This window comes from Ruditapes philippinarum, unplaced genomic scaffold (genome assembly GCF_026571515.1).
Source record: "Ruditapes philippinarum isolate M1 unplaced genomic scaffold, ASM2657151v2 ctg5104_1_1_1_1, whole genome shotgun sequence".
In the NCBI taxonomy this organism is placed as follows: domain Eukaryota; kingdom Metazoa; phylum Mollusca; class Bivalvia; order Venerida; family Veneridae; genus Ruditapes; species Ruditapes philippinarum.
Window position 1 is genome coordinate 69414 of NW_026859039.1, and position 24983 is coordinate 94396.

Sequence of the window (24983 nt, forward strand, 5' to 3'; positions counted from 1 at the left end):
ATTAGTAGAACATATACGTTTTTTACACAATCAATTTAATGCGTGCTTGCATTTTTCATGTTGCATAACATTTTATGGATTGATATATTTCAGTAGACACACGATTATATACATACGAACGTACATATTTACAAGCAAAATAAGAAAAATATACGCTATGACAAAAAAGAAAAGGGACAAAAACTAGAAATGTCTAGAAATGTTCTTTTTTTATTTTAGAAAAACAGTTTTTTTTATTCGGAATATTAGCGCGAGTTGGTTAAGGCTACAAATGTGTGAATGTTTTGGTGAAGAGTTTTTATATTGCCCTTGTTTTTGTTGTTGTTGTTTTCGTTGTAATTATTATTATTATTATTATTATTATTATTATTATTATTATTATTAATCCTTATTAGAAGAAATAAAATGTTCAAGTAAAATCAGTCGTTTTAATTTTTAATAAATTAACTTGGAAACTGTGCATTGCAATCTCATATTTGTATAACTTTGCAATGGTTCCTTTTAAAAATGAAGTATAATTTTTTTTAAATGTCGCGGTTCAAAAAAAAGAATAACTTCAAAGAAACGTCACGATGGTTTGTTTTGTGGCACATTTTGTAAAACTTAGTCAGAATTAAAAGTGGACCCAGTTCAGCTGGCTGTTTACATAAAGAAAACCAAAAAAGCATAATAGTAATGCATGTTAAATTCGTTCGTTCGTTCGTTCGCTCGCCCGCTCGTTCGTTTGTTTTTCAATTTGAAAATGAGTTTAATATTGATATTGTATCTTGGAAAACGAATATATAATATAAATATAGATACTATGATACTTTAAACAGAATCTGGTAGAAATCGTTATGGTTATCATAAGTTTGAGTGAAAGTCGAAACAACTGTCATTTAAAAAAATTGGGTTTATATTGTTTTCTTGAGATGGTATCCTGCGTCTGTTTTCACTTGAAAGCGGGGATAAATTATGTAGGAAATAGGAAATACTTTGTCAAGACTCTGATAATTGTCACAAATATACAATTAGTATTATCACTTTGACGTTTGTGAGTAAGTTGTTAATTGATATTTTGGGAGTAAGTTGTTAATTGATATTTTGCAGAATGGTATTTTACCGACATACAGTTATGTAAATTGCGCATGAATGTAAGAAAAAAGTTTAAAAAAATGTATGATATGTTTAAATTTGATATTTAAAAGGACCAAACTAACCCAAAACATGATGTATATTCTCTAATTAAAAATAGACATATTAATACTGCAAGAGAAATATTTGACCAAAGATGAGCTTAGATAAAAATAGAAAAAAGTGCTATCCTTAAATCATTTTTTGAAAGTTTTTCTTTTAGAATAATAAAATGGGATGATATCCGTTTAAACTGTTTCTATGTGACGTGCCAAGAGCAGTGTACAACGGGATTGCCTTTTGTCGACAGTTTAAATACTTGTGTGTTGTGAAATTATATGATGTACGAGATCAGTGTAAATTTCTAATAAAAGGGAACTAACTGATGTATTTTATGATTTTTAAAAATTACAAAGGATTACAGATTTGCGCCCCTTTGCTTTTAGTACAAAGCATATACATGTATATATCACTATCATTTCAGATCTGAAAGAGACTATATGAACTGTTTTGAGCATACCATTCTTCTACCTTAAAGATGCCTCCACCTAAGAAGCCAAAGGTTGGTCGGACATCTCTCGAACAGTTTTTGTCTGAAGATGAGCGGCTTAATGCCAAAGATACCAGTCGCTTTCAAATGGACTCTGAAGGTCACAGTCCTACAGAATCCATCGAAGAAGGGTCGGATGGCGAGGTCTTTGTGCCAAATAACGGACACGTTAGTTCCGAGGAACATTTTAAATCGACTGCTAAAGAAGGCCAAGAAAGTTTATTTCAGAAATTATTCCGAAAGACGAGCTTAGATGAGCAAAAGGTCCCGGGTAGTCCGGAACAAGATACGATATCTGCCCGGGAAGCGGGTGTTAAAGTAGGTGCGTTTACTGCATATCAGGATCATTTAAGGCTCCAGTTGGAAAAAAGGCGGGAAACTGGGATTAAAAGCGAATGTATTTCACCGAGACAAGAAAATCATGAAATGTATGATCGTGTTGAAAACGAGGGTTCATTCGAGCCAAGCTCGCCCCCGCGGCCGAAGATAACGCATGATCAAGGACGATTAATAGACACTTTAGTGGCATCAGCGCTGGCAAGCAGTGCGGCACAGTCCATTATTTATGGTGGTAAATCGTCTCAAAAGGCTATTGCCTCAATGGCTAGTCTGGCACAAGGACAGAAAAACTCTTTTAGCACGTGCGCGACACAGGCATACGAAACTGAGCCCCACGACTTATCAAAGAAAGCAGAAATGACTGGGAAACTCCTCAATCATAGACTCTTTGAACAGTTTTCAAACACACGTGATACAGAAAGGCTACAAAACGCTTATCGTGAATGGGCGTTGCGGCAAAATAAGGAATTAACATTTGAGAGAAGTCAGCATTATTTAGACACACATCGTCGGATAGTTGGACTTCTGTCGGAAAGCGGTGCCGAGGGCCAGCGCATAACGCCCCCTCATTGTGAAAAGGAAAATATAGTTCAGGCTGTGCCTGCTCGATACCCAAATGGCTTCATCAACCGCGCAGGTCTTAATGGAGTCGCTAGTGGATACCAAAGATTCGAGCATCAACAAAGGTATAGTTCTTTGAATTTATATTATAATTTATTAGAGATTTTATTCTGCACTACACAGACGCATGAATTTCATCTATATGTACATCTTTAGCCATGGAGTTTCAAATTATATATTTTAAAATAGCACATATAGAGCTACAGTATATATACACGGTTTTCCATCTCATGATACGACTCAAATAAGCCTGAATGACTGCATTGTCTTCCTCCGTCTGTAAGAGAGTCTTAAGAAATCAGTATTTAAACAGTTATCTGGAAAGGCAAAAGAAATGGCATCCCTCTATATAATAATTATATATTGTTCTCTCTGTTTAATTGAAAATAATTATAATAGTGGATTCAACATTGCGTAAAAACTCCTTACAAGTTTGCTAGCTAATTTATAAATATGAATAGTTCTGGATATATTTATATAAATTTAACATGACTTTTGCCAGAACACATATATACATACAATATATACTATATTTAGTTCCATCGCCAGAAAAAATAAAGAAATTCATTACTTCATGTGCAATATTTTAGAGCATCAAATTGAACCGTGAATTTTCCAGTTTGTCGCGTTATAAACAAGTTTCCTCCAGTTGTCTCCCTTTGACAGTCATGTCTGCTTTGGTCAAAAAAAGTGAGAGAGATCAGAGAAGCAAATGGTGGTTATTTCGATAATCAGTCTACATTCTGCTTGAAATAGACGACTGTGCTCTTGCGCATATGATGTGAGCATAAATATCATTTCAAATATATCTGATCTGTGTCTTCGTTTGATAGACGCTCATTAAATTCATGAAATGTAGATCGTCTCCCATTATACACAGCAATCGGTAATACATGGGGTCAAAAGTTTGTAATCAGTAAAAGCAAACTGACCAGCAGTCGAGATTACTTGACCATTGGCCAGCATATGACCTTTCAGAATATTATACCGTGCTAAAAGTGTTCATAAAGTATCATGGGCATGAATAAACGTAAATATTTTAATGTCTGTGCTAATTATGCATGTCTACCCAAAAATTCAATTTACATCCAGTTTTTCTGTCCCTAATGCAAATAAATCATGTGGTTTTTGCAAGATAAGTATTTTCCAAGTTCAAACTAAATGTTAAGTTTTAGTAGCACTCCATGTATATGTTAAGTTTTAGATGGGATACTTTCATTAATTGCATGTAAATTTGACATGCTTATGTTTCAAAATCCAAATTTGAAACAATTTTAAACACATAAGAAAGGTTGTAATTGAAGATTAACTTTGATTGGTCATGTATTAAGATATTTTAGTTAAATTCAAGACTGACATATAAATCTTGACCAAGTAGGGTGTCTGAGATCCAGACCTGGTCCCTGGCCTTGATTCAAGTTTCAACACTATTTGAGCATTTCTATGATTTGTTACACTTTTTGTAAGACCCTAGATCCAGTTACCGGTAGATGTTTGTTACAGAAGAAATTTGTTTAACATCAAAGTTAATTTTATTTATAGACAAATTTTTGGTCATCATTGAACAACAAAAAATTATATGTATACTGTATAGTGCTTAGATCTTACACTATTTGAATTAAAATGCTTTTAAAGGGTGATGATGTGTATTGATGGACATCATTGTCATTCAAAGGTATAGTTCTTTCTGTTCTTGCCTTCTGATAAAGAACCAAGGAATTCAGAGATGTTGTTTTCCTTTTATGAATATATAAACTTGTGTGGAATCCAAGTAATTAGTCAGAAAAAAAATTCTGTCAGGTTTTCTGCTCATTATTTGCTCCAGATTTTGAAAGTGTTATTTGAATGGTAGACTGCCAGGAAGAAGAAATATATGTTAAATCTTGTAAACTGGGCATCAATATATTGATAAGGGTATATAGGGCATTGGTCATTTCATGCAGTTCAGTCATGCATTTCGGCCACTAACCATTGGCTAATACAAAACTCTGAGCTAATTATATCTGCACATTCAAAAATAGCATGTGCCTTCTGTACAGAATCTTTCTCTATTGCATTGATTCAATTAGATTATTACTTGGATGATTATCAGCTTAACAAAGCCATTTAATAATGAATATTACACCATGTAATAGTGGTGGTTATGTGTGTTTATTGGTCATCAAAAGTTTATATGTAATTGTATATGTGTAATCTATGATGGATATCTGGGATCTATAAATATCTGCAGCATTTATAACAAAGAAGAGAACATATTACTGCTGTAGAGGATTTTCAAAGTTGAAAACATGTGAAAAGTGGTTTAGATCATCTATATAATTATATTGGATTTAAAGTTGCAATGAAATGTTTTAGTGTAAAATTTGATCACTATGTTGCAGTATAGTGCAGATAAATGTATGCATTGTTGCAACTTGATTTATTTAGGTGTTTATTGATAAAATAGTGGAAGTTATAATGTATAACAATTATAATGAAGTGTCTGAGGCTTCCTTCAACATTGGAAGGAATTTTATTGAAATCAAAACAGAGTATGATTGTGACAGTTTCTCACCTCATTTGAGTTCTAATGCTTCTGTGTTGAAACTCCTTCAGGACCAAAATGAGGCTTCTTTTGTTGGGTAGGAAAAATTTGCTGTTTAAAGTGCTATGAGTATTAATATTACACACATTCATTTACAATGCTGATATGATTATGTAACTGGCAAATATGTACAGATAATGAGATATTGCTTTGCATAAAAGTATATATTGCTTTGTATACATGTAAAAGTATTTATGTATATAACATGATATATGATATTAGATGCATTGTTAAAATAATTTTTGTGACCGCCTCCGTGGTCGAGGGGTTAGAGTCAATGACTTCTAATCCAGTTACCTCTCTGGCGTGGGTTCGATTCCCGGGAGATGCTTTGGTAGTTTAGCACGGAGGAAGGTAGTCTAGTACTGGTGTAACTCTCCAGGAATGATGGTTAGGAAACTACCCGCCTATATGACTGAAATACTGTTGGGAAAAGGCGTAAAATGAAACAAACAAAACAATGTTTGGTAAAATGATCTAAAAAAATAATTAATTTGACTGGTTGATGTGACTTTTTTTTTTCAGAAAAATCGAAAAATATGTACTTTTTGGAAAGAATTAAGGCCCCAAAGTAGCTTTTAAAAGCACCTGAATGTTACTAAGTTATTATAGAAACAGAAGAAGTCAAAATAAAACGGGTTGCAGGTTCAAGTTCCAATAAGGGTGCATGTTTTATGCATGCTGTGACAGGGGTATTCCGTTTCAGTGCAAATGTTGTGGCAACTTCAACAGTGTAATTTTTTAATATTTTTAAGACATACAGTGACTTTCATAGGTAGACGATATATATAGCATAATATTTAAAATAAAGAAAAGGGGAAAATCCGAAATCAAACATCAAAAACTGAGAATGTAAAATAATGATGTCCACACATTCAATCAAATTTTAAATTTAAATGCACAGGTATGCAGCAGACTGAGCTGAGGAGATTCTGATTGACAACGTTTTTGTCTTTCAGTCATCTTTTAATAGCTATCAACATGCTGATCAAAGGCAGCTGCTGTTAAGTCAGGGGTCTGGTAACAATTATGCATAGTAGCATTTAAGGGTTACAGGGAATTTTATGGGCAAGGGGAAACAGCCTGTACAAGTACTAGGCTTTAAAATGATTAATATTAAAGGAAAACAATCTCTCTTCATTAAAGTATTGATATATTAATGCATTTCTCAGAAAACATCAGCCAGTACTTAGAAAAGTGTAATTTCAAAAGACATCTAAAGGATCAAAGGTAGAAAATGGTTTATATATGCATGCAAACTGTATCGGATAGGATAGTGGAAAATACAAACTTGTCAGCTGCTCATATTATTAGTAAGGATGAGGTCTGTGTGTGTTGTTTTTGATTGTTATTTTATAATATCAGCTGGATTTTGGTGTCTTTATGTTATAGATGGACATAAATATTTATAGAAGTGCAATTTTACATGTATCCACTCACCTGCTGGATTCATGGTATTACAGATTATTCATTTTGGCACAGTCTATTCAAAGTTGTAGGGATTTCAATATCAAAACACTAAAATTGAGCTACCAACAGTTAAGAGCCTGTCCAGAATGCTCAGATTTGCTGGCTGGCCTGGTTATGTACGGGTGGAAAAAGGCAATCACAAGCAGGGTTAGGGTTAGATAGATCCTCCTCTGATTTTAGAACTATAGCCATTGGTGTTAAACGTTCAAAATGATTTATTAGTTTTGTGAAATTTACATGAAATGGGCAAAACTTTGGAACAGACTGTCAGGTGATATGAGTAAAAGATTTGCTTTGCTTTTTAGCAATGAGCTTTTCAGCCTTAGTAATTGAGAAAGAAAATTGTTATATCAATAACATGTGAAATAGTTAATGGATTCCTAAAACAACATTACAATATTTTGCATCATAGACAGATAAACCCTTTATTGATTTTATATTAAAATTTGTTGTTATTAAAGGCTAGCATTAGGCCCACATTTATATGTAATATATATTATATATTAGAAAAAACCTCAGTAAAGAAAAGCTATTTTAATACATTAAGACAAACGATTCAGGAGTATCAGAATTTTATGTATTTCAATTGATTTGAATGGATACTTAATAATTACACTGTTTAAATTGAAAAGTTTCTTATTTCAAATCTGATGTTAATAATAAAGAGTCTCTTTTAGAGACAGTTGCTGCAAAGAATCTTAGATGACTTTGTGGTGACAATATTAACTTTTCAAACACACAATTTTCAATGGTTTCTGTACATGTGTCATATAGAACAATGAAAGCATTACTTTCTGGAACTTAAATAGGATTCACTATTAAGAAACAGTTAATATTGCATTGATGCAATTAAAATCTTGTTCTGAGATAATGGAAGATGAAAATTTCTTGACATCTTTATGCAGGGATTCTATAGAGAGAACAGTGCCGAAGGTAGAGGACCAAACGTGTATGATTTCTGTCGGTAACTACATGCCAGTCCAGTCAATGATGCCACCGACTGCAGTCTCGATGAATCAGAGTCCCACGTCCACTACTATGGATCATTTGGACCCACGAGATAGGTATCATCCAGCACTGATGAGTCCACATTTTCTGGCTGACTCTAGAAGAATGAAGGCAGAGACCTCACATGGTAGGAGTCTTTTTTTTTAAAATCCATAGATTAATTATTTTCTTTCTTATGGGGTGGGGGTGGGGATTGAATGGGGAGTTTGCTTGGGTTTAAAGTCTCACAGGTAAAGGTCAAGGTCATATGGCAACTTTCCAAATTTTACTGGTGAAGGATGACCCCAGATGCCCAACCTTGTAGCATCCCAGACCTTCAGTTGGCCCGCTGCATAAATTTAGCAAAATTTGAACCCACTGCCATGTTCACTAGGCATCTTAACAACTGGGCCAAAGAGACACTGACATTCAATTTCATAAGCTGTAGCCATTCATTTCATGAAACATTAAATATTTCACATTTAATCTTACTTTCTGATACATTATTTTATCATATAGTGACAAATATTACACAATATTTTACATTTTCCTCTCTTTAAAACAGGATTTTTAATTTTTTTTTTATTTTGGTAAGTCATCACTCAACATTAAAACAGAATGTAGTATGCAATTTTTACCTTTGATTTGAAAAATTAAATATAAAAAAATTCACATTGCTTTTGATCAATAGCTAATGAATACTGTGAACTTAATTAGAATGGTTATATATATGAATTATTCAGAAGTATTGATCAATGATGTTAAAAAAATGATCATGTTTATTATAAACATTTTTATTTCTCTCAATAACAAGGGCTTATCAATTTTGTTTTTCCTTGTAGTGTATTTTATTGTATATTAACTTTTGCCCTACTGTAATGTCACCGTACACATAGTGTTAAGCTAGCCTGCACCTCCATACAGCCTTATCTGGCTCTAAAATGTTGCAACCTCGATATTTTTGTTTTGATACTGAAATCCGATTTTAAACAATAAAACTTGAAAATGTGTTTTGAATCCATCCAGGGAACTTTTCAATCTTTCATGTAAGAAAGCTATCCAGCTAGCATATAGAATGTCATTGGGTCTATTCAGGTGCCTTTTTGTGCCTGAAATAATGCACAGAGGGGCACCTGGAGTCTTCCTCCAGCACTAAAGCTTGAAAGTGGCTGTATGACTTTTAATACAGTGTTGATATTACTTAAAACCCAACAAAACAAACTTCAAATGGAGGGTTCCAAATTCAAAACAGTTCAATCCAATAGTGAAATTCAGTAGGATAAGGGATAATGGATGTATATTTTCTGTGTTAAGTTTTATTTGAATGCATTTATGACAAGGTTTTAAAATAACTGTATTCAGCTGATGATTTTCTGCAGGTATTGAAACATTTAAAAAAGAGAGAGAAAAATTTTTGTTGTTTTATGTTATAAGTTCAATATGAGCTGTGCCATGACAAAACCAACATAATGGGTTTGTGACCAGCATGGATCCAGACCAGCCTGTGCCTCCGCACAGTCTGATCAGGATCCATGCTGTTCTCTATCAGTTTCTCTACTTGTAATAGGGTTTGTAAGCGAACTGCATGGATCCTGATCAGACTGCGCGGATGCTCTTTATATTTTTTTCTTTTTCTTAATTTCTGAAAACTGCTTTTAACTTTAATACTACTATTACAAGGTTTCTGTATTAGATTTTTCTGAAGGTCATAATAATGTCTTGAGTGATTAATTTTGAAAGCTTTCCTATAAGGAAACAGTAAAACTTTGAGAATGAAAACAGAGAACAATAATTGATAAAAATGCTGAACTAGTTTCAATAAATATAAATTTAGGTCAACATTATTTTACTTCCATGGTGTAATTAATGTGATTCCATAGTAGAGAATCAGAATCAATATTTGTTTACTCATGTCATTCTGTATTATTACTTGTAGTTATTAAAGATTTTTTAAGAGGTTATATACCTATATAAACCAAGGTTGTTGTTTTTTTGTTTTTTTTCTTTTTTGACATGTTATAAACCAAGTTTTATCTTCTTCATTTTTGAGAGGTTATAAACTATTTAAACCAAAGTTTTCTTTTTTATGGGTTATATGCCTTAGACGATCTATATAACTCAAGGTAATTGGTTTTCTACTGCATAACTTCTCTAATTGATTAAGATAAGAATAAATTAATTAATGAATTTACTCCAGCAGTGTACATGTATATAGTTAATCTTCAGTAATGCTTATCTAATGAAAGTGAACCTTTATGAGTATGCAGTATGCTAGTTACTCTTCAGTAATGCTTATCTAATGAAAGTCAACCTTTATAAATATGCAGTATGCTAATATGTACCAATGCTGCATAGGCCCTGTTCTTTGGCCTTTAACTAGGAACAACTAAACCAACTGTTTATGGCCTAAAAGTACTGTCTAAAAATCTAACAGTATAGAACACAATTAGCCAATCTTTTGACATGTTAATTCTATAACTCCCTTTACCATTGTCCTGCTGTAACATAAACTTTTGCCACCAGTATAGAGCCAGGCCAGTCTGCCCCTCTGTACAGTTTAACCAGACTCTTAAACAGTTGGCAGGCCAACTTGAAATATTAAACTTTATATCCTGAAAAGGATAATATGGCAGTTTCAAAATGGAAGCTTAACAAGTCTGTTTAAGAAATTTAAGGACTTAAAATGACAGTAAAAATAAAATTCAAAGGGTGTGATCGGGGAGGATTTTGAGCTTCAGAAATATCATATTTTGTTCTGGTCTCAAGTTAATTTTATTTTAATATATTTATTACATTTATCATGAACAGATGTTTCTCTTCATTGACATAATATTTCACTTTTTATGTTTCTTATTGATTGACATATTATTTCATTTTTTTTATGTTCTTAGTCAACACATGTATGCAATGCAATTATCTAGTTCTAATAAATGACAATATGTTGCAATTTTTTTTAAAAATACAACAATGTGGTACCATATACTTGTACCATACAGTTATTCAGGCTGCTAATTAAAAATAAATCTAATACAGGTTAGTGCTGAACTAGTATACTAAGTATGTTGTAAAGTATGTTTATTTCCAATACAGTGGATAGTTGAGTTTGGAAAAATGATGAAACTTCTTTTTGGACTTCATTTCAGGTGGCAATGTGAATAAACTATGCCAGGTTTGCAGTGATAATGCCTCTGGTTTTCATTATGGTGTTTGGTCCTGCGAGGGTTGCAAAGCTTTCTTCAAACGAAGCATTCAAGGTAAGGCTTCGATTTAAAGATTATTAGATTAATAAATTATATGTGAGCGCATTATACATGTGCTGAATAGCCATTTTTATGCTGATAGAATATCAAATGAGCTATGTCATGACAAAACCAACATATAATGGGTTTGCGACCAGCATTGATCAAGACTAGCCTGCGCATCCCCGCAGTCTGATCAGGATCCATGCTGTTCACTTACAAACCCTATTGCAAGTAGAGAAACTGATAGCGAACAGCATAGATCCTGATCAGACTTCACGGATGCGCAGACTGGTCTGGATCCATGCTGGCCGCAAACCCATTATGTTGGTTTTGTCTTGACATGGCTTAAATTTTATCAAAAACACAAAACTAGAAATATCTTCAGTTCAGTTTTTATGCCCCCACTACTTGGGGGTGTCGAAAATATAGATTTGCCCTTGTCTATGGGCCCAGCTGGCAGCAGTCACTTGGTTGGTAAAATGTGGGGGAATGCATGTTTCAAGTTGTAGTTAAATTAAGTTGTTCATTGATAGTGATCTATTCACATTTTCAATAAGGCCGCTACATGTTTCTTGTATATATTTACTTAAGAAGTGGGAAAAAATTTCATACAATATGATGAACATGAGCAGCCTAATATGGGCTTGCATCTTATTTAAATTGGCTGGCCTAAACTCAATTTTACTTGTTGTGTGTATCTTGACTTGTACTTTAAGTTGTAGTTATCTTAACAGTCTGAGTAACAAGTTTTCATAATTATGACTAATTTATGCCGTCAATCTAAAAGCCTAGCCCTGGCCGGTCTGCATTTACTGGCAGTCTGATAAAATGTTTATTGCTTAAGAATTTGTTAACTCGCTAGTACAATGATGTAATTTTAAAACATGTTAGATTCATTTTGTTTAGAGTATTGAATATATATAAAAAAAAAATTTTGAAAGGAAATAAGATATTTTGATGAAATGATATACATGTGTATATACAAATGTATTTATTTTCAGGTCCAGTAGATTATGTTTGCCCTGCCACAAACACATGTACAATTGACAAACATAGGCGGAAAAGTTGTCAGGCATGTAGACTTCGAAAGTGTTACGAGGTTGGAATGAACAAAGGTAACATACAAACATAATTTGCATCCTCACTCTTTAAATGCCAGTAGATATTTCTTGAGTTAAAAGTTTGGTTTGCCTGCAGCTCCCTTAAGACATATGAGGATCTTAATTAACTGTACTTTACCTTTAGGAATTTGATTAGTGTTTGCCACCAGTATAGAACAAGGTCAGCCTGCTTGCATGTGCAATCTGACAAGGTTTCTATACTTTTTGCTGACCAACTTTAAATTTCATCCTGATATCCCCGAAATTGATAATGGGCAGTTCCTAATATGGAAGCTGGGGATGGTAGTGTTTACTTTGCTTGGGGTTTGATCTTTACATGAAAGTTCCTGTGATTGTCAACAGTTGTGAAAGGGGGAGGAGGGGGGTGAGCTTGAGATTGAAGTAGGTTACAGACCATAGAGCGACTATATTACTTATTTTATCTTTTTAATGGCAATTGGTACAACTTTAATGAAAACATATTATACTTTTGTATTGAATAAAAATGTTGGAATTAAAAAGTATTGAGAATTTTTACCCTTGTTTACAGTATCAGTTTTTTCAAGGAAACGTCTGTTCATTGACATTTAGTACGAACAGAAGTGTTGAAACCTATTAGCTTTTCCTGAATTGTTCATTCAAAACAACATAATATTATAGGAAGTCAAAGGAAAGAACGTAAATCGACAGGTGCTTCACAAAACAAATCTCCTAAACGACCAAGATCAGATTCTGGTGACAGTATGAACAACGGTGTAGATAGTAGTCCAACACCAGCCAAGGTTTGTTTTTATTTGTTTCTTACCACTTTACATAGAATTTATATTACTTTCTTTGATATTGAATTGTTATTATAAATTTTGGAGAGTGAAATGTCATGACCTTTATAGATATTTTTAGCTCGGAATTATTCAAAGAATAGGTCCTTAAGACTTTACAATACAGTGGACAGTTACTTTGAAATTGCATACTGCATTGTACTTTCAATATGGTTTAGTGTGAATTAAACATAAAATTTGTTGGCATTTCATTAAATTTTTTCATCTATCTTTAAGTTATTAAGTTTAAAAAAAAAAATATGGAAAATTGTTAGAAATTATAGAAAAGAATGTGTGGCCATAGGGATTTGGGTTGAAGTCCCTACTATGGTAACAGCCACATTTCTTCCTTCAATCAGCACTTGTAATTCTGAGTTATCAGACTCCAGAGTGCTTTAAGTAAGGTCAAAACTTTCAATCAGAATCAAGCTGAAATAAACTATTACTGTTTATATAATTATTTCTGACCAGTAAATGTTTTATTTCAGAATTCAAGAAAGTCTCGTACTACACTGATCATTGAAGCATTGAGTAAAGCAGATTTACCGAATCTGGAAAGTTATCATAATCACAGCATGCCACCCACACGCACGCATTTGCTCACTTCTTTTGTTAAACTTGCAGAGAAAGAACTTGTCTTTTTGATCAACTGGGCAAAAAATGTTCCAGGTAGGTGAAGCAGTATTGTGAGTGAATTAATAATAGTTTCCCCGAAAGGGAAATACAAGATTTCTTAGGCCTTCTTATATAGACTGTTTTTCTTTCTTTAACATATTAAATCTAGAATATTGTAACACTCCAGTCTGGAATCTTAATCTTTGAAGACTTGTCTTTATTTAAGAACAATGAAAGCCCATCATTGAAATGCTAAATGCTTTTTGTTTATATAATGTGTTTTCTGATATGGTATTTAACACGTAGTGTATAGACATTCCTTATTAACTACAATGTCTCAATATATTTTAGGCTACTCAGAGTTAAGTTTAGGGGATCAAGTTCATCTTATAGAATGCTGTTGGATGGAATTGCTCTTACTTAATTGTGCCTTTAGATCCATGGAACACTGTGGTCGCAGGCTTGTCATAGCACCAGATCTAATCTTGGAAAGGTTTGTATTTCCTACATCAATCCAACTTTTGAAAAAGTTGATGTTTATTTGTTGTTTAAAGGTCATTACATAAGATAAAAATATTGATTGAAACTTTTGTATTGTTTTCAATCTATTTGTTTGCATTAATTTATTAAGTGATTCTATTATAAACTAATTTGTGTTTACTAGGCTAGTCTATATTATGCAATGAGATGGTTTTAAGTTGGGTTTCATACTATTAACCAATTGCAATTTCTGCATTTTGTCAGTAGAAACAAAATTATCTGAAAGGTAATAAGATATGGTGATGATACATACAAAGTACTTTAATAATTGCATGAAACTAGCAGTTTAGAGATGAAGATATTAGTTTGTTTGTTTTCTCATTAACTTCATGGCCCCATTTTAGGGACTTACCGTAGGAATACGCTTTTAAGTTTTCTTTGGTCAACTGCCAGTAGACCACTTTGCATTTGTGTGCAAAGGACAGAGGCACTTTCATTAGTAACATTTTCTTGGGTGTCAAAACCAGTAATTTGTCCAGTGTGGAAATGGGCAGCAAATCTCACCACAGGTTGTATTTGAACACACAATCTCAGGATTTGGAGTCTTATGCTGTAGCTTTATGCCACTGTGCCTTCACTTTATCAATTCAAATTTACATTTTTATTAAATTTTGTATTATTATTTATTTACAGACCGTACTGGTCAATACTGGGAATGGCTGATGTTTTGGAGCACGTTGCAGCAATCTCAGATCAACTTGTGCAATATAATCTTCGTAATGAAGAGCTCTTGTTGCTACAGGCAACAGTTCTTGCCAATGCTGGTCAGTATTTTTTTTTTTTTTTTTTTCATTCAAGAAACAGTAGAACAGTACACTTTGTGGTAATGTCAGTGTCTTAAGGTGTTAATGTTACTATATGAGAAAATTCACTCTCAGCATACAAGATATAGAGGATATTCAAGTTTTTTCTATTAATACATGATTTATTTTCATCGAGTGGTATGAAAATAAATATTTCATGAGTTGCGATAGCCACGAGTGAAATATGATAATTTTCATGCCACAAGATGAAAATAAATAATGTATTGATAGAAAAAAACTTGAATTTTCTGTTTATTATATACATTTCTCTTTTTGACATTAAAATTTGAAAGAATTTCCCTTAAATTTTGCGTATTGGCAGAATTTACTAGAAAGTAGTCTGGCAAGACACCAGTGAAACTACGGAAAATATGTTTCACTGCAGTGAAAAATAAATTTTTATAGTGAAAATACGGAAAATGAAAATACGCATTTTATTTAATTAATATTTCTCAATATATTTTATTTATAAGTATATAATAAATTGAAAAATTGTTATAGTACGATAATGCTAGTTTCTAAGTATTTATTAAGTGTTGCCGGCTAGGTTAAAGCTGTCTAAATGTTTTTAAAAATTAATAAGATGTACAATATTGTAATATTTAGGGGTTTTATCTTACGTTGTTTTTGGTTGTTCTTTTCAGAGGTAAGAAAATTGGCAAGTTTCAGCAAATTACAAGAAATACGACAAAATATTCTGGACAGTTCTGTTGACATTGCACAAAAATATCATCCAGACAATTTGCGTCATGTGCCGTCCCTTATCTTATTACTGACCCATATTAGACGGGCCGCAGAGAGGGCCACTTTGTACTTTCAAAGTGTGAAAAAAGAAGGAGTAGTGCCCTTCTGTGACCTGTTGACTGAAATGTTGGATGCGCAGTCGGAAGATAAAAAGCAGAGCCTATCTAGTGATTCATAGTTTCAGTGTGCTTCACCTTAAAGGATGAAATCTGTAAAGAAACAGTAGCTGTTAGTGTGTATCCTCATAGGGCATTTGTTAGTTAAGGGCAGAGGCACTTTCATTTGTAAAATTTTCATAAGTTTGAAATGGAAATATTCAAACATTTTTGTTACATGCTTACTTTTAAAAAACATCTTTTAAATTATCTTGTTTTAAACTTGCTATTTATTTCCCTTTAGCACAATATTTTATTTTTTTTTTTTAATCAAAATGGTGCAAGTGGTGTTTTTTTTTTTGCTTCCATCTGTAATTGCTTTTTAGAATTTTTAATTTTTTTGTGAAAAAAACTGTAAACTATTTGAGAAATTATTTTCTCATCAAGTATACAAATATTTCCTTTTATATGGTGTGGTATTTTAAAATTTGATAAAGTGCTTTTTAGCATGTGCTGTTTTTAAGGGTCTTTTTTTGGGCAGTGTCTCACCTTTTATGATATTACATGCTATTTAAAGATATTTTGATTTATTTATATTAGATATTTAAGAGATTAAGTGCTGTAAATTCTACCTCAAGTTTTAAAAACTGGATTGTTGTAAATTGTTAGCTTTTTGTCATGTACATTTGGTAAGATTATCATTTGTACACTAGACTAATGCGAGATAATTGTTAATTTGAGTTATTTACACATACTAAATGTGTGTGTATATTTTGATTTTATAACTCATATTTCTTATGCATGACACATATATGAGCCGCGTCACGACAAAACCAACATAGTGCATTTGCGACTAGCATGGATCCAGACCAGCCTGCGTATCCACACAGTCTGATCAGGATCTATGCTGTTCGCTTACCAACTCTATTACAAGTAGAGAAACTGATAGCGAACAGCATGGATCGTGATCAGACTGCGGGAATGCGCAGGCTGGTCTGGATCCATGCTGGTCGCAAACGCACTATGTTGGTTTTGTCGTGACGTGGCTCATATGTATGTTGTCATAATGCAGTTACTGTATCCAGTTATTTTTAGCTCCTGATATTTATTTAGTGTTATTATTTTATGAGCACACATGTTGTTTGGTTTTTTGAATAGTTAGTGAATGTATTGATTCCAAGATTGCATATGTGTAATATGTTCTACACAAGAACTGTGTGTATTGACTACACAACATAAATCAGCATAAATTTGACACATTTATAAAATATGTATGTAAGATTACATATCCTTTACTTGATAATTTTATTACTTTTATGTAACAAAGTGTGTTACAATGTGTGTTACAATGATTTTAAATTGTTAAGGTTAAATCTAAAACATGAAATGATGTTTTCAGTTTATTTTGAAACTGTTAAAGTGAATTGGTCTATAATATAAGATCTGTTATACCATATAAATTGTGCTTTTGCAGGTATTATTTAGTATCATTCATCAAAACAGCATGAAAACAAACCTCGAAAGAATCATATATATGGATGTTGTTGATAAATGTTACATACATGATCCAATATTACATATATTTATATAGCAGATAAAAAATTGTTCTAAACAAAATATTATTATTCATCATATTATATTATGTTCATACTTAATTATTTTTAGTACTCTATCAATATTTTGTTTTCAAAAATGTGTCATAAGAATATCCAAATAATACACTTTTATTGTTTTTATCAATATTTGAAATACTTATAGAAAATGTGCCCATTGTAGACCAATCCACTTTAAAATCTGGAAAAAATTTTTTGGGTAAAATTCTTTTTCTATAATAATGATGCATGCTTGCCATAGGAAATTTTTGCAAATGATCTTAGCTAGATTAAACACAATTTATATGAAAGAGCATTTATTCAGCTGCATTCTAGTTACATTTAAAGATTTTCCTGCATAGTCTGATAAGGTTCTGTGTTTAGCTGATGTTAAATTTTGAAATCATTTAAAGAGTATAAAGCTATATATCTGCTGCCAATAATTTACAGAATTATTGTTTGAATTTTGAAAGAGAATACTTCATAAAAAACATAAATTTGTATATTTCCTGAAGTCAATTATGCATGCATAAAATGGTTCCGAAACGGTAAACACCATACTGAAATAGCAAAAAAGTTTTGTTCCAGAACATTTTATTTTGTTAAGATACAATATATATGTTTGTTAAATAATAGAGATATTCTATGTTAAAACTCTGTCAAGAATTAAGTATAGAATTATGGAAACAATATAGTTGTGCAATTTATATATGTTATGGAAAAAAACAACTACAACAACAACAAAAAAAAACACAGAAAATATTGCTTTATACATTTTAAAATTAACTCGGGATAAATTCTAATAGTAAACTGAACAAGTCAGTCTATAATAGAAGTTAAGCAGGGTAAAAGCATTTTTAGGGAGGATTTTAATTTATTTTGGCCTGTTGAAAAGGAGAATTGTTTAAAGATTATGTTAATAATTGGTTCAAAGTATTTTTAATAGCTTTCTTATTTGATTGATTTAAAACTTTCAGTGTACAAAGGGTAATTGTAAATGTTGATCATATTTTTAGCTCGACTTTTCTATGAAAAGGGGAGCTATCCTACTCGCCCCGGCGTCGGCGTTAGCGTCGGCGTTGGCGTCACACCTTGGTTAAGTTTTTCGTACCACCCCACTTTATTTCAGAAGTATTACAAGTATGGCTTTGAAACTTACCATACTTGTTCACCATCATAACCTCCATCTACAGACAAGAGTACATAACTCTGTCAAGGTTTTTGACAGAATTATGGCCCTTTTTTGACTTAGAAAGTGTATTGAGCTTGGTTAAGTTTTTTGTACCACCTCACTTTATTTCAAAACCATTGGAGGTATTGCTTTGAAACTGACCATACTTGATTTACCATCACGACCTTCATCAACAGACAAGAGGACATAACTCTGTCAAGGTTTTTGACAGAATTATGCCCCTTTTTGACTTAGAAAATACATTGAATATGGGTAAAATCCACTTATTGCCTTAACCCTTTGAGATATTGCTTTGAAAACTTTTAATGCTATTTCACATCATTACCCCCATCTGTACGCAAGAGAAGGTAACTCTGTCAGGGATTTGTTTTAAAAATTAAGGCCTTTTATCGACTTAGAATCTTGGTTAAGTTTTTTGTACCAGTCAACTTTTTGACTGAACTGGTTGAGATATTAAATTGAAAGTTGGAATACTTGTTTACCATCATGGTCCCAAACATGGGCAGGAGAAGGTAATTCTGTTAAGGATTTTATTTGAATTATGGCCCTTTTTGAACTTAGAAACTCAGTTAAAATTTTCATTCTTGTCCACTTGTTGACCTAACCATTTGAGATATTACTTTGGAAGTTGGAGTTCTTATGTGCCATCATGAGACCTATCTGTAAGCAAGAGAAGATAACTCTGTGAAAATGTTTCTTGATTTGTACTTAGAAATCCCTAGTTAAAGTCTTGTGTGCCCTTAACTGTCAAAGTTTTGTTTTATAGGCAAGCACTAAAAAAGTCGAGCGCGCTGTCCTTCTGACAGCTCTTGTATCTACTGTTATTCATTGTACATACCATGTTTTATTATTGTTTTTCATCAAACATTACTGCATGTTTGATATAAATGTAAATACAAGTGCTAAGGATAAATCTACATGAAAAGAAGTTGTGCGGAACTGCATTTTTTTTTATTTTTTTTTGTTGAGATTTTAAGTTTAAACTTTAAGAAAAAAAGGGGAAAAAACACTATATACTGTGAAACATTTGCAAAGCAGTCCCCTGTAGAACAATTATTTCTTTACAGCAATCATAGCATTTCTCTCCAAAACAATATTGAAAATATAACCTCACAGTCTTTAGTATAACACCTTGGTAAAAACTAAAATCTTTTGTCTCCCAAAGGGAGTTGCACTACAGAAGTTATTTTGTTGTTACTGTGGTTTTGTCAGCTTAAGAAAAATGGAATTGTTAACTTTGTCTCTATATTTATTTCATTGCATTTAGTTGCATTTTCATTTCATCATATCACCTCTACATTATACCTTTATTTAGATGATATGAATACTGGTCGATTTATTTACTGACCATGTTTTAGCATATTCAGAGGGCATTCCTCTGATGGCTTTACTTGGCTAGGTACACTTTAGGTGACAATTGAACTATTGCAATACAATTATTGTTTATAAAAGTCTAACTATTTATAAACAATATCACTTGCCAAAACATATTACTTTAATGGTTTCTGTAATATTTTTGAGGGGGAAAATAATACAAATGAAAAAAAATGTAGTCTTAAGAGGGATGTTTAATGATTATTTGACATAAAATATTTTCTGAAAGCATGTATAAACTCCCCTGGCTGCTGTTTTGTGGGTCATTCCGCTCAAGATAAGATAAAAAATATCATTTGATAAGATAAAAATCATTTTCATTATGTTCATGAAACCTGATCAAAATCTTTTATATAGCGGTGCTACAACGATATTTTCCTTCACATATACAAAAGAATTCAGCAATTGACCTGAATCACCTGTTTATTTTTGCTTTATTCATAGTTTTTTTGGTAATTATACCTGATAGAATAATGATCCTCAAAATGACTGCCAGTTTCAAACAAGGGAGGTAAATATTGTAAAAACATCAGGAAATATCCAAAACAGTAACTAAACATGATAAAATAAGGTCTCTTTTACATGCTTGAAACAATTAAGGGTACCAGTCTAAAATAACAACATCTGATTGGTTGAATTAAATACAAACAATTGACCAAGGGGAGATAAGTACTTTGTGACTGGTTTACATTGTCAAAGACTGATTATCTGATTCTCATAGACAGTAAAATTATTTGCCCTTGAAAGCTTTCCTATATTGTTTGTCCTAAATACTTCATTATTACAGATGTTAAGGAATAAAATGTTTGTTATTTTTTAAAGTATGTCTGCCTGACTTAAAATGGTTAATAAATTTGGTAATATTGAATATGACTTTTTGTTTTCATTTCATAAAAGATGTTTATTTTATTTCAAGTTCAAAAAGTTTATCTGCTGTATTCACATGCATGTATGGTAAACAATGAAAGTGAGGACTTGTTATTTCCCCATAGGCTTCATTAAACTAGCTTACAAATGTTCAATTGTGTCCACACATCCCAGGGCCCCGAGAATGTCTAGATTAAACCAGGTTAGGTATTTTCAACCTGATAAAACAGAACACAACAGTGTCAACACATCCCACGACCCGAGATTATCTAGATTGTTTTATTGTGATAAACATAACACTGAATACTTTCCAAGGCATGAAGGAAACCTAGAATTGTTTTTAATGTGTGAACAGAACACAACTGCGCGAACACACTAAAGGATACCGAGAATATAAAGATTGTTTCAACTTGAAAAACACAACACACACACCGGCACCGACAATACCTACATGTAGATTTACTTCCCACGGCATTCAACTGGTTAAAAAAAAAAAAACACACATGAGTCCAAAGTTTTCTTTGTTTATTTGGTTTTACGGCGCACTAATACAGTTAAGGTCATATGACGCCCAAACAGGAAAAGTTAATTTGGATAACCTCGGTGTAACAAACTGTTAAAGCAACCACCTCGCTTACTGGATATACTACGATAATTCGAACCCATTTAGTCACCTCTTTATGATCACGCAGGGTTAAACGTTGGTGCAATTCCCATACCTCAATCCGGAAAGCAACCCATCAGCCAAGGTAACAACAATCATAAGGATATAAAAAAAACACCGTGGAAGCCGTCTAAAATGATTTAACGCTATAAATAGAACACAGCGCATCCCAAGGAAAGGAGAATTGGTTGTTTTGAAGAAATAGAAATAATGAAAAGGTCAAAACATAATTTATGCCACCGGAACATGGCTTTGAAATGATAGATAAAACAGCATACCCAAAGCTACTGAGATAGAAACAACAAGCAAAGAACATGTTAACTAATGTAAGTGAGAGATAATAAAGCATAGTAAGAAGAGCTTCTGGACAAGGTTCACGTCTTGGAGGGCAGGTGTACCTTCATTTGAAATATATGTCCAGCTGACCATTACAAATTTCTGAAATGTCTTGTATATAAAATTATATATAACCTCGGCTTCCTTCGACTGAATGCTTACGTAAATATTCACCGGGACTACCACTTGTTAATATCTTTCTAAAATTCTTGTAATGGATTCATTTTAGTCAACGTTTTACAATTGACTTTGTTTCCGACAACTGCTTCATACGGCAAACTAAACATTCAATATCTGTAAAAAGGATGATCCCTCGGAAGCACCAGCTTCAGTAAAATTACATGAAAATTGCAGACTCTGATTGACTGAGTATAATCAAAAATTGCAACATTTCTTAGGCTCCCTTGCCCCGACTAATTTGAGCGGTACTTTTCAACACTTTAAAGTGCTGGAATCAATTATCCCCGAATGACCAGTAAAATATAACAACACTGAAGTTAAGTACGGGACAACTTTTAACGGATGCCACACGACACTTGCTGTTGTGATGTATAAATATCAGGAAAAAAGGATGATCTCTCGGAAGTATTTCATACCATTATAGCGAAGTCCATGGAAACATTAAGAAAATAATTAGATGTAGGTGGAGTGGTGGTGGTGGTGATGGCGGTGTTGGTAGTTAACCCTCCGGATCACGGCATTAAGTCTCGTTGAATTTAGGCCACAGTATCGTTCCTGTGCAGGCTGTCAGTTTACCAGTAATAGCTGAATTCACTTTCGCAAGGAACTGATAACATCTGTACAAGCAAGAGCAGGGGTGCGGTACAAATGGCCGTTGAAAGGATCATGATCAATCGAAGGTGGAGTCAAATGCATACAGTATAAATATCATTACAAATGTCTGGCACCTGAACCAGACTGACAGTACAATTTGTCACAATCACATGATATAATCTTTTTTGAGGTGACATGGAATTATATCGAGATTGTGAAATCTCGATAACATAAACATGTATTTATGGACTGTTATTTAGCTGACTTGTAGGTGTGCTACAAGTGCGTCATTGTTCTGTGGTCAATCTCCTCAGTAAAACTTTAGTTGATCTCTCTTTATACACGGAGAACAGAGATTAAACGCTTCTAGGCAACTGTCTATCAACTAAATAATGATGAAGATTCTCAAATGAAAACTCACGGAATGATTGACAGACCGTTGACACGCCAGTGACGTTAATTAACCACCATTTATGGCGCAAAAAGTATCAATGGATATAGTTCAACATTTTGATATTTGAATGATTCATATTCGGGTTATTTGTCGTGAAAATTTTAATCATATTTCAATTTAAAAAGCGTTTGATATAGGCATAAAACATAAATTTATGCTTCAAATTTCAATACGAAAAAGCGCATCTGCATGGAATCTGCATTGAACTTACATTATATTTTAGGTTGGGTTTAACGTTGCAACAACACAGTAAAGGTCAGTTTTACTGGTGGAGGAGGACCTCAGGTGCCACTCCCTCCATTATTTCAGGCACGAACAAGGACCTGGGTAGAACCACCGACGTTCCGTAAGCTAGCTGGATAGCTTTTCACATGAAAGAATTCAATGTTCCTGGCGATATTCGAGCGGTAAGGGTCAAGTGGTTTGAAGTAAACGACCTTAACCACTCGACCACAGACGCCCCTGAAATCTACATTTACTAAGTATAAATTACAATATATGCGACACTTACGAACACGGTCTCAAAGTTTCGGAATAGTACAATGGTTGAAATGTTGTTCAAATCTCTACTGCGTCAAATACCTAAGTGCTTGGAAATGAATATCGCTTAATCCCGCGCATTTAGAAGATGTACATTATCTATTTTATTCATTTTCATTTTTGCAACACCATATAATTATCAAAGTTACATAAAACAGATTATAACGGTTTAACAAATAAATTATTTCGTTACAAATAATATAAATAAATTAAATAATAGACTATGATATATGTAAACCATGAAAACCAGATAAGATTATGACTGAAACAAACTTGAAACATAATAAAGTTATTAAAAATTAGTGCAAAGTGATCTACGGAAATTATGCTCGAAAGCTTATTTCCTACGGGGTCCTTTAGCTTATTTCCAGTGGGGTTTTATATAAACAGACTTTAAGACTGAGTCTGCAGTTGTGAACAATTTGCTTTGTTTTCATTGTTCTTTGGGATCTACCTTAAACTGGCTGTGATATAATATTTTTTTAATGTTTTTTAATTACTGGGAAGGGACAGAAATTTTAAAATGTAGGAACTATCTATTCTTGAAATACTTGGGCCATATTAGCATTAGTAATGTCAAATTTATAATGATTTGTAAGGTAGCTACAAATGTCTGTCCTTTGCAGTTACTTTTTAACTTCTTACCAATTGCATTTTTCAGCGCTTTGAGAAAATAGAGAAAATCAGAAACCTTAAAGAGCACCCCAAAACGGCAAAATTTAAAATGTTGAAGGGTCGGTTTGATTGGGCCTGTTCGTGGACGGTAGTGGCAATTGCTAGTCCTTTACATAACAAGATTTCAGTTTTTTGGGGTTTTTTTGTGTAAATTTCATGGTAGCTAGCTCTATTGGAATAGTGCCCATTGCTGAAAGGCTTGTCTTTTTGGTCAAAATCATATTTCGCATTACATGTACATGTATGTAGACTTTTTTATCGGTCTTCCTTAACTTTAAAAAAAACTTCCATGGTTACTTCCTAAAAAATATCGGTTAAATTAAATGTTCATGAATTATGTTTTTTCTTATATTAAAACCCCGGCGAATCAGCGATCTTTTTTTCTGTTTCGTGATTTATGCCCTGTCCTTAACCATGAACTTAATTTTAAGGGTAATGTTTCCATGGTGTAGGCTTTATTACGAAAAAAAATAATAAAAAAATTACAAAGTAAACCAAGACTTCAATTATTTGGCTATCAATATTCAATCTGCGATACACTACTTAAAGGTTCAAAGGGTCAAACTGTAATAAATATCTAAATAATGTCTCTATTAAATATCAAAACAGTGTGATACGACCGATTCCAAAAATATAAAAAGAAAACCGTGTTTTAAAATCGCTTAAGGTCATGTAAAATACGTGACCCTGATAAAGTTCAGTGTTTGTTTCACAACCTGGGCATTTACTTTACTGTTCAAATCATTGAGCTATATTTATACATTAAAGACTTCATTGAAAGGTCAAGAAATTTTTAAGTGACAAGTTCAAAGCGCTTTTCGTTCTATTAAATGGACGTTCGTATTTCAATAAAGCATGCGATAGCAAAACCGCTACTTGACACATAGAAAATCC

The 24983-nt window shown here is 32.8% G+C and overlaps 1 protein-coding gene across 1 annotated transcript in view; it reads left to right on the forward strand.

Moving 5' to 3' along the window:
- The window catches only part of LOC132754976 (estrogen receptor-like), a 36772-nt gene extending 20991 nt beyond the window's left edge, over positions 1-15781 (forward strand). Inside the window, exons 2-10 of the mRNA XM_060745739.1 lie at positions 1598-2688; positions 7583-7812; positions 10808-10918; positions 11908-12021; positions 12667-12788; positions 13313-13493; positions 13791-13932; positions 14613-14743; positions 15427-15781. Of these exons, the coding sequence (XP_060601722.1) occupies positions 1652-2688; positions 7583-7812; positions 10808-10918; positions 11908-12021; positions 12667-12788; positions 13313-13493; positions 13791-13932; positions 14613-14743; positions 15427-15704 (2346 nt within the window). The 5' untranslated portion in view covers positions 1598-1651 and the 3' untranslated portion in view covers positions 15705-15781. The remainder of the gene's footprint in view (positions 1-1597; positions 2689-7582; positions 7813-10807; positions 10919-11907; positions 12022-12666; positions 12789-13312; positions 13494-13790; positions 13933-14612; positions 14744-15426) is intronic.
- The last annotated feature ends 9202 nt before the right edge of the window (positions 15782-24983 follow it).